Source organism: Lepeophtheirus salmonis, chromosome 14 (genome assembly GCF_016086655.4).
Source record: "Lepeophtheirus salmonis chromosome 14, UVic_Lsal_1.4, whole genome shotgun sequence".
In the NCBI taxonomy this organism is placed as follows: Eukaryota; Metazoa; Arthropoda; class Copepoda; order Siphonostomatoida; family Caligidae; genus Lepeophtheirus; species Lepeophtheirus salmonis.
The window spans coordinates 14635146-14647276 of NC_052144.2; the positions used below are offsets into that span (position 1 = coordinate 14635146).

Here is a 12131-nt window from a genome sequence, read left to right on the forward strand (position 1 = left end):
TTCCGCTGCCTGGAAGCCATCATTCCCGCCAAGGGGTGCTACATTTATGGTTGAGAGGGGTTAAACAAAAATCCATATTTTGTTGAAATTATATTGTTAATAAATTAATTATATTTTGGGTAAAGTCGATTATATTCAAAAACTCATGTAACACTCGAGTGTGCTCATAAAATACGTTGATTAACCTTGAGGATTTGTGGTGGAGTTATAATTGTAAGTCCTTCATGGACGTAGAGTAGAATTGAGGATCGACATTGGAGTACATCTAGCCCATGTGCTGGTATGTATATTTCCTTCTCCCCCTTTGTCACAGCTGATATAATGAAATCCCATAACAGCAAAGCTGCTATCCTCAAAAAAAAAATCAAATCGTCATAGTTACCTTATTGATTTTCAGTATCCTTTTTTGTAAAATCCCTACAAAAATCATTTATTATGCCACATTCATCAACTGTGAGATGCACGCATTTTCAGCTCGAGATGATGTAATTGTACAATAAATTATATCCAAGTATTAACATTTACAATGAAATTGTATAAAAGTCCTCACATTTTGATGCTTCAAAAATAGAGTACGTTCATATGCCTTACAGATGGCATCATAAGCCAATACCATGGCATGTTTAAAGTTGCTATATTGATTGAATATGTAAAATGGTTAAATAATCAATAATTTTCATTTAATGGCTTTAAAAATGAAAAAAGATTTAATAAATATTAGTTGTTCCTTCAATTTGACGATAGCTGAATAAAAACTCTATGAAACCTTTTAATTTTGAAAACTACATTTGTTCTAGGATCCATTACGGGTGAAAAAAGTAGGATTATGAGAAAATATATTTTATCCTAGGAAATGCTGTAGTTAGTTCAATGGCTACATAATGTAAATAACAATGTATTTATACAGGTATACCTACATATTTTTAGTATATTTACATATATATACCTAATCAAAATGACAGATTTTTGATAGACAGTAAATGTCCTCTTTATTTTTGAGTCCCATTCTTATATACGAATCCAATTATGATTAACATCGACATAAGCCTTATATATATTCAAGAATTTAACAGTTGATTTTTAATCTATCTATCTATAAGTTTTAGATATTGTGTATTTATCTAATTGTAAATTAAAGATCATTTTAATATTCCTTTAATTTACTTTTGTAAATACATGGGCGTCCACAGGGTTTGAACTGGATGGGCTGTAGGGGGGCAAAAAAAAAAAAAATAATAATAATATTAAGGAATATCTGTTTTATACTATATTTAATTTTCCTCATTGGGAAAAATTATGCAATAGATCAAAAAATTTAATATTTGATATTTTCCCCCCAAAGAATTACTTTTAATATTTTTTTCAAAAAAATTAATTTTTTGTAAATAGCCCTAGCTTTATGAATTTTGTTACGATAATTTATTATTTGAAAATTTTTTGTTTAAAATTAAAAAAAAAACAATTGAATATTGGATTTTTATATTAAAAAATCAATATTTGAAATTTGAATTTTTTGTAAATAGCTATGGATTTTTTAGAAAAAATATCAAAAAAATTAATATTTGTTAAAAAAAAATCCAAAAACCAATTCCTAATCAAAATATAATACTACAGACCCCTCTAAAATATAATGTGTTATATCACCTGATTAAATTATAACGTCTATCTTTCACCCTTATTGGTCAGATGGCGTTGTACTGAAAAGATATAAGTAAAATTTAAGTACTTCAGTTCATTCATTGAACTAAGTGAATCTTTTGCACACCATTTATGTTAGTGTGAAAAATATGACCTTTGACGATTGCGAGACGTTTTGTACTTGCAATTCTGAACAGTGATTTTTTATTATCCAAAATTGTAATCATTATACTTTCATTTTTATAAAGTGTAACTCGAGATGTGTGTACTCAAGAATGTAACGAGAGTAACGCTTTCTAGGTCACTGTTGGACTACGAGCAAAAGTGAGTATCGGGATGGGAGTCAGTCCTGATAACGTTCTTGATAATGGGATTTGTACATCCTTCTTTCCTTACATAGCTGCTTCTAGCCACTTTAATTAAACGTCATATGAAGAAGGCTCGTATTCCTCTTATAGTGTTTTTCGTCAACAGATATGTCGTCTCTCAAAGTTACCCATTTTTGTTGCATTATTAGAGACGATATTTTTATTATACTCGAAAATTAGACAATATTTCCATCCTTATTCATGAACAGGAACTCTAATGATTTATAAAACTTCATTTTACGACGCGCTATTAACCAGTTGTTATGTAGAATAAGTCTCACGAAGCGTCAAAGTATTTCTTCAAAATTTGCTAAGTTACCCATGTGTGTCATGACGCGTCATCTCACCATCACTTTGTATATACACTATTCCCAGAGGGTAATTCTTTTTTTTCCTTCAGTGTAGTCCTTATAAACCGTTTCATTTTGGCAACTATTAATTAAGAGGAGAGAGGTTTTATTAGCAAGTGTGTAATAAATTATGTAAAATAAAGTAGAGAAGAAAAAGCAGCTCAACTTTTACATATATCCATCTGTAGAAGAGAGCGAGGGAAGAGGGGGAAGGGGGGGGACAGGATTTACCCTCAATCAAATTACATGTTCATAAATTACAACTAATTTCCATTAAAGAATCATTAAGTTAGCCCTCATCATCCTTTAACATAATCTGGGTCACTTTTTACTATTAATATTATCATTATTAGGTCAAAAAAGAGAAGGTCATTAAAGCCTTATCCTTCCTCTCGTTAGATAAAATGAGCTCATTTGTCTCCAGATTCTCTTCTATACATATATAAGGACCAAAAACCAAAGGACTTGTTTGTTTATATATATAATGTAGTGGGTTAACAAAATAATAATCATAAATGAAAAAAGGAGAAAATCTATATATATTTTTGCACATCGTATTCAGATACAGCTAAATATTTCATCAACATCTTTCCGTCAATATAAAGTATATGTATTCAAATTTAAAAAAGATAGATTGAGTTACCCAAGACTATTAGCTTTATTTTACATCCTTCATTTGATTTCATTTTTGCTTCTTTGAATGCAATTGGCAGTGTCTCCAAAGGATTCATAATGATAATTTTTCGATATAAACTGACGATTGAGCGTCAGAGACTACAAAGTAAATCCAGACTAAATTTCGCGAAAATCATTATAATTTGTTTTTGTATTGACGGGAGAAATATGTATGTGAGGAGCAAAATATATTTTTACGAAAAAGGAGAAAACGGATTATTATAATTTCAAGAAAAGCTTTAAACAAATGTATTCTAAGTAAAATTCTAAATTCTTTATTGAATCTCCTACTTCGAAATTTGATACAGAGGGCTTGTTTAGACGTGAGTAAGATGGAACTATTCAATTTTCCGCCAGTTTCTTAAAGCTGTGTTTCTGGACTTCGTTAGAATTTCCACCAATTAGTACTACATTTGCTACGAATTTTGTAAATAGTAAGTACTTCCAAAAATGTGAAAAATTTCTGGAATCTACAATCTTGGAGTAATTATTTGTCGTTAATGTAAGAATTTAATAAAATATATATTACATATAAAATTTGTTAATAGGTTCAGTTTTCAGTAAGATATTAGTAAGGATAATATGATTGTTATAAAAATGAGAACGAGTAGAAGGCAGGAGCGATACCTTTGGTATTTTTTATCAATGTAAACTTATTCCAAATATTCGTGAGTATGCAATTTAAAAGATATGTCTTTTGATAATCTGCAAGATATTAAGGGTCCTTCTAATTATTTCTTCCTATTGTTAAAATTCAAACGTATTAGCGAGTAAAGAGATTTTCTTGATTAATATTTTTCAAAAGATATGTCATCAATCAAAGTTGCAATCAAAATATATTTACATCCATATATTTTTATTTTATTCTGTATTTGTTACAACAATTTACACCAAAAAAAGGTGAGAATGTTTACTTCAGAGAGAAATGTTAACATCACAAGGACCTTGTATCAAATGATCAAAAAACAAAAAAAGAGCACATGTAACAACCGTTTTTCCTTTATTTAAATTCTAGACTTAGTTTTTTCATTACAGAAATTACATTCATAGAGATTCATGTTTTAGTCAATTAGTAACTGGGGTAAATGGGGGCACATGCTAGTTTGGGGAGAGGATATCTTGAGAAATATATAAAAAAACAATAATAACAATTGTTCTTATTTGTTGTGAGTAGATAACGGAACCAAAACTTAAATGTTAAAATGGTTAGAAATCATAAAAGAATCACAAATCAAATAAAAGTTGTATTTTTTTGCAAATTTAATTTTGCTACAATTATAACAATTAACACAGTTCTTTTAAATTATTAGTTATGCGGCTGTTTCAACGTCCCTCAGAACTTTTATGACCGAACAAACAAGTTGACACCCAAATTTGCCAACACAAATAAGATATTACTGTATGATGATATGAAATTAGAGTGAAAAGTTGCATATCAACTTTGGGGGAAAAAATCACAGTTATATCCCTTCTACAGCCGGAGTAATATGTCAAAAAGTTAGCTTCATGTCAACTAGCTCTTGTCTCCTCATATTCCCTTTATAATTAATTTTTTATTCCTATATTTATGTTGAGCTATTTGAATGGTTAAATACTCCAATAATTATTGGAGTTTAGAATTGTCCAATCATAAAAGGTTTTTTTTATGCAACTAAACAATATTAATCTTGAATAATATAGATTTGTAAGATATATCATTTCATGAAATAATATATAACTACATATTTCTTGTTTGTTCCTCACATAACATGTACACGTATGATTGAGCAATAGTCTTCTAGGGACTATATGAGTCTCACACCAATGATTACCCTCTCCCTACAACAATAAATAGAATGTCATAAAAAGTATTTTGTATTTTTTCTTACATATGGAATATATTTACATGTGTTCTAACTTAAAGAAGAATATTTTTACATACATAATACAATAACCCTTCGAAGTATTTGAATATCTGATGATTCGGAAATTGAAAAGGATATGACTCTTACGTTTTTAGTCGTCTTTTTTTTTTAAATTATGTAGATTACTCGGTCCTGTTTTTGAGATTATACATTTTTGGGACTGCTTCAACACATTTTCCGCTATGTATTGATAAAAAATAGGTTAAGTAAATTGTTTGAACTTTTTAAGCATTATTTAAAGGTCTGGTATTTTGTCATAGTGAGATATAAAGACGAAACTTCAGCAACCATGAACAATTCATATTCATTTTGTTCTTTAGTGAATTATTTAAGTTCAAAATAGCAAAAAATCATTATCCAAATAAAGAAATGATAAACTAATAGATTGTATTAAAAGGGGCTAAATTTTAGTCAAATTATATCTCTCAAATTAAGTTAAACTGAAAATGTATAAGAATAAAAGAAAATTTGACTATTAAAGGTTAATACACATGTGACTTTCAACACATAAATCTAGCTAGAATGTTTTTTTCTCAAAACTGATTGTTTATATCAAATTACCGTCAATTTCTATTAACGAATTATAAAAATTAATCATTTGGAGGCATTGCAATGTGCACGTAAAGTAGTAAAAATATATTCCTACAATGAAAAAATAAAAAATTGATCGATGTTATGGTAGAAAGGGTAACTTTTTATATTTTAAAGGTTATATACTATAGTTATAACTCTTGAGTATCTTAACGCATGCCATAAATTGAATACAAAACATAAAATAGATCTAAATATGTCTTTGAAATATTGGGTTGCCTTGATATATAATATAAATAATAATTCTTTTTTAATGATTTTTTTGTGAAAGCTCACAAAACATAGTTGATATTTAAATTAAGATTAAATATAGCAAATGAATAAAGTTAAAAAGGAAGATTTAATCCATATTACGGACTAAAGAAGTCCACACAATTGTCACAAAAATTAATGATGATTATCAAATATTTCAAACCTAAATATGTCTATAAAATATTGAGCTGTGTTTAGATATTAGTGTTTCTCATTTCCCAAGCATATATGAAATACAAAATATATTGGAAATTTCTCCTTTCCTTGATTGTTCTTAAGTATGTATAGTTTATAAATCCTACTCTTTTTTAAAGAAATTGTTCAATGCTATAATCCTTTATTTATTTTTAATAACAATTTTTTGTTGTATATGTGTTACTAATATTAATAATAAGTAACTCTAATTGAGTTTATCCTATTTTCATTACATGTGCATGTATTTCCCTTTCTTTGAAAGCAATGGTTACCTAATTAACAAAAAAGAGAGAGAGAAAAAGAGGTGATCTAATTATCTCTAATGAACAGAGAAGGGGGGAGGGCTCATATTTGTTGAATGAACGTCTGTATTTATACTATATCTCTAATCAATTTTTGCTTTTGTCATGTTTCAACCCAAAAACAGAGTAATGATGAATCACATTAAATGCTATGAAAATAAAACAACGTCATCATAACTTTGTTATCTTCATTTTGTCACGCAAGTTCTACTTCAATAATATAGTAGAAAATCATTTTGCATGTATATATATGTTATACAGCCGTACCATTAGTTTTAGTTCAAATTTGTTATCCTATCCAATGTTGTAATAAAAGTCAATGCACTTATAAAGCAACATAGGTCAGAAAGCAACTGGAGGAAATATCTCCGTAAAATCAATTTACTTAGTATCAATTCTTAAATGTCTTAGGTGACATTTATTGACTTGAAGACTTGGTAAGATGGAGGAAAAGTAATGTTCTAATGTTTACCTTAAAAACCAAAAATCCACACCCATTTTGAATACCAGCACTAATCATAGTATCATAATATAGAATAAAGGGACTTAAACTGTACATTATTCTACAGGAAAACCAAAAAAGAGTTTGAATGGTTTTTTAAACCATATTTTTTTACAATGATTAAAAAGCTCAATATATTTTTAGGCTGAAAAATGATGAAAAACAACATTCTTCTTTACTCCCTCATAATTTATTCATAATATAAAGTAATGATGAATATCTTAGCTTATATTAGGGAAAAATATTCAATGTACCTATAATTTAAAAAAATATGTGTCTCCTCGGATTTTTTTTTTCCGTTTTGTATTTATTAAGTGGTCCCATTTTGAAATAATAAAATTATCTTCTATTCGTGACTGGTTTGGTTCATTGTTTGGAACTTGTTGCTATCCCATTCTCAAGGAAGAAGTCCACTCAACTCCTTTAAGAGGTTTGGTAGTTTTCCTTTGATGAATTATCCTCCCGTCGTCTGTCTTGGAATTTGAAATTCGAACATCTCTTGAGATGGAGGGTTAATTTAGAAGTATCTTCCTTCGATTATCAATCTTCCTTTTAAGAGGCATGACGTCATGAAATTGACGTTCAAATCGGGGAAAATATGTTGATAATGTTGACTATTTGCTAGTGCACCCCCTACAACAAATGAAATCTCTTAAGAAATACAAAATGGAACAAAAATCTTTGGAGATGGATATTTTTTTTTAAATTGTACATTGAATATTTTTCTATAATACATGTAGGCTATTATTTTTCTCATCTCTATGTATTATGAATAATTTATAAGTGTCTAAAGAAGATTGTTGTTCTTCATCACTTCTCAGCCTAAAAATGATAATATATAGAGTTCAAAATAAGATACAGAATCAATAAAAACACTTTCACTTAAGTTTTATTCATCCTACTTTTAATTTGGTGATTGTTTTGAGGATAACAAATGACTCTGGGCGATAATAGTCTCAAATTACTATAATTCAAGATATTTCAGCATTAAAAAAAATGAGAAAAAAACTTTTATCAGTAATGTATTCTCTAATCATGGATAAATTCGATTATTGTCTTCAATTCATTTGTTAAAAATTCCCCCCTAATTATTCACCTGCGTTATCTTAAAAATAAAAATGTTATATAAAATGAAGAAGAAAAGGAACACAGCTAAAAAAGTTAAAAACATAGTTAGTGAGTTGATGTGAGGAGTGAGATTGAAATATAAGGTTAATAAAAACTCTTACTTTGTAGGTAGGAGGACTCTTCTCTCTACCAAAATTCTTACAGAGTTTTTTATCTTAAGCTTTTACCAGACATTAAAAATACAAAGTTTCCAGACTTGATATCTATTACACGAAATATATATGTAAGTTAATTAATGTACATATTACCCCAAAACTAATGGAACTTTTATGTCTTTTTTACATTATAATATTGGAAGGTTGACAATATTTTGATTTCAAAATAAGGGGTCCCATGCCCAGAGGTATTTGTGTTTGTTTAAAAGTACGATTAGTATATGTTGTAAAGTAAAACTTTAAATAAAAAAGAATAGTTTTGAAATGACTACATATCTTGTAACAAACTATTTCTCACAAAGCCGATTTGAGCAATTCATAAATGTATTATGTAGAAAAAAAAGCCTTTCAAATGATTTGGTGTGCCCTTTTTTACTTTGACTTTGAGAGAGTCTTAAAAATGACGTTTATAACCCGAAACATTCGCATTTTGGGCAAAAAACTGCATCTTTATGAAATATTTATCCATGACATCTACATTATTAAGTATTATTTTTGTGTTGAAATATATAAATAATTGAAAAATTCATAAAATATAGTTATATAGGTAAATGTTTTTAGATTCCAATTATATTTTAGATATTTCTTTATCCTTTTCTGCAAAGATACAAAGCTCCTTTGTAAGTGTAAAAAGTGAGTAAAATGACTCCTTTCCTTGGAAGTTTAATGCCTTTTTATTTTTTATCACAATTATAACAAACAGATTTTGTTGTCAATTGAAGCTCCATAACTTAATTATACAAAAATAAACACATTTAAAAAGTCATTTAAGATATGTTTCTTGGAAAACATTTTTGCATGTTTATGGTACATCAATCTATAGAGGTATATAGTCAAAATAAAATAAAATATTTCCCCTTATTTATCAATGCCTTACATTTATAACTAAAGTGTATATACGTCATTCAAGAGCCCACGCTCTCATCGTTATTTTATACTCATTGTTAAGTGTTCCATTTTAAATAATTCAAGAATAATAATATCAATATTGGTAAATAAAAACCTTGCTCTGTTTGTCCACTAAGAAAAATCTCTCAAGTCTATCATATTATAGCATGGTCGAATCCTGGAACCTTTACATAAATTTTATATTCCTTTCTAACTTAAATCCGAAATCAATGTTAGAGAGTAAAAAGATCCACATCTGAACAAAAAATAAAACATGTGAAATTATCATACCATCTCGAATTAGTTTGTTTATGCAACCAATAACGGTTTTTACACTATTTTTTGGTTGCTTTGCTCTAGACTAGTGTTTCAATTCTTTTCTGACAAAAATTATCTAAAAATTTTAGAAGGGCAATTTATAAACTCTTATAGGGTTCTATTTGAAGTGAAAACGCCTCACTGAGAAAGTGTATTCTAATTAGACCATTTCAATCTTTATAAATCCTTGTCTTATATTAAATGTTAATTTAACACGCTTTTTGTGTTGACCAAAGTATTGATTAATCTCTTTTTTTCTGTTTGATATTTATTCTTTTTTTTTACTTTTCCTCATTAAGGGTTAAAATTTGGACACGTTGAAAAGTTGTAAAATGACACTGCAGTGTTTGTGTACAAATATACGTTTATGGGTCATTCTGATCTGGAGACTTCATATAGCGTTCAGGTCCCGAATATACTTGTTTCATTGATATATCATTTGTTGTCTGCCAACCATGGGTTTTATTATTTGAATTCAAATCAAGCCAAGAGATCAAAATATGTGTTGCGGAGGAACTTATATTCATATTTCCTTTAATCACTTCTCAACTCATCCTTTTCCTATAAGAACCAAAAATGAGCTCTAAAAAGTTTTCAGTTAAAGAAACTGGGGCACAATTTAGAAACAGCCAAAAAAAAATTGCGTTTAACAGATAGATTTTGTTTGTATAGTACGGGTATTGTACCGTTTTGACACTGTGGGTATTCCAATAGCACTATAGTTGCAATATACTGAACAACACCATTTAGAGATATTATATAAAAAATGAGTTTTTCATACTTTGATCCAGTTATATGCACTACAAACTTATATATATAATGTGTAATTACATGAATGATGAGCAAATGTCATGTTAAACTAACAATAATTTGTCAATTTACTCATTCCTATTTTTTTATTTTCCTCTAGGACTTACAAGATGAAATTGATACAGAGAGAGAAAACTTCCTTTCTCTTAGCTCCAATGGTCGTAAACTAATTAATAATTTAGATGGCCAAGAGGATGCCGCTCTCCTCAAGAAAAGACTTGAAGAAATGAATCAACGATGGAATTATTTGAAAGCAAAGAGCATTGCCATTAGGTAAAATAGAAATCATGATTAACATAAATACTCCTCATAAATTATTGCAAATAATTGTTTTTATGTATTTAAAAAATATGTATATAAAAAACACGAAAAAAGGGAATGAAATTAATGTTCTTTTTCTCTTCATCTTAAACACTTCACTTACAAATTGTAAAGATTTATATATTAGGGAGGTGTGATGACTACAATATTTCAAGGAATCAAATAGATTTGCACCTTAAAATTTGCTTAATACAAAAATATGACATTCTAAAAAAAAAAAAGAATATATCTGAAATCCCTGCAAGTATGGGCAAAAGGTTTTTGAAGTTGAATTAGAACATTTTTATTAAGTAATAAAGAATTTTTTTTAAATTGTATGAAGTGTAAATCTGTTCAAATATTAAAGTTTTATTGAAAAAAAACCTATAGTATAGTTCCCCTATCCTCCAGCGAGTAATAAGTAGTAATAAAAATTGCGTGTATTTTGGGGGAGGTGAGTAGCATGGCTCTCATGATGTTTGATTAGATCAGCTACAAGCAGCTGTGACAAGGGAGATAGTTTTAAACGAGGGCACTTACAAAAAATTACGCATATGTCGATCCCCCATTTTTATTGTACATAAGTACAACAAGGACTGACAATTATAACTCAACAACCAATCCTCAAGGTTACTCTCTGTCTTTTATGAGCAAACACGAATGTTCAATCAGGTTTGTAATATAATTGAATGTCGTTGAAAAATGAGTTAACTTCCCGAGAGTTAAATTATTATGACAACAGCCTAGAAAAAGAAAAAATCATTCTTCAGATTACCAACTAAAAAAAGACGTGTAGGTAAAAACAAACAACCTGCTATCATCACTATCAAGGGGTCTTGTGTATGCTCATTTTCTTGCAAATATTGAGGTGCAGTGATACTTATGTCACTCTCAAATAGAGTCATATGATTTGTAATTGAAAACCAAACTTTACTATTTTAGAAAGTTCTACAGCTAATATTAGACAAAAAATTTACTTATTTAGATGATAACAAAAAATTTGTATTCATAAAGAAACATTCAGGTCGTATCCACAGGGCTAGCAGGGGGTTTAAAAAAATATATATAATTTTTAACATAGTCTTATTTTTATAAGGTATTTTTCAAAGTGCATTAATTTGATATTCTGGGAAATTTGATCTTCATAACCCCCTCCCTAATATATATTACATGCTCCTTACCCCTACTTTCTCCTCTCATTTTAGATAGTTAAAAAATATACTTCAAGATTAATGATAGTTATATGTATGTATTTTCGACATACATATAATATGTTTATAAAATAAAACATTTAATTTAATTTATTAGGCATCATGGAGAGAGCAAAGGAGAAGAAATAACGAAAAAAAAAAAAATGTATAAATAAATTAAAATCTCCCCCTTAGCTCTTCTTCGTCTTCTAAACTCTATACAACACATTTTTTTCCCCTGTAAATCACTCTTGGTAGTTTTTGTTTTCTTGTAACCATTTTATTTTTTATATATGTGTGTACAATGTATGTTGTGCGTGTTATGTTGAATATGAAGGTGTTATTTGGGTATCTTTTTTATTTATAAAAAAAAATAGACAAAACTTCATTTTTTTTTTGTAAGGGACTTTTGGTTACAGATTCGAAATCAATATTAGAAATATTCTTGTTCCGAATTCTATAAGAATTTTAATTAGAGTTTGAATCATAATAAAATAGGATTCAGATTACTTTTACATTTTAACTGATTACTGATTCAGATACAATCAAAACCCCAATGTTATTT

The 12131-nt window shown here is 28.2% G+C and overlaps 1 protein-coding gene across 7 annotated transcripts in view; it reads left to right on the top strand.

The window, feature by feature from the left end:
* LOC121129164 (dystrophin) overlaps positions 1–12131 on the top strand; it is a 371133-nt gene that overhangs the window by 258575 nt on the left and 100427 nt on the right. For all 7 annotated transcript variants that reach the window (XM_071893614.1, XM_071893615.1, XM_071893616.1 and 4 more), the window contains one exon: positions 10177–10349. In XM_071893614.1, the coding sequence (XP_071749715.1) occupies positions 10177–10349 (173 nt within the window). The remainder of the gene's footprint in view (positions 1–10176; positions 10350–12131) is intronic.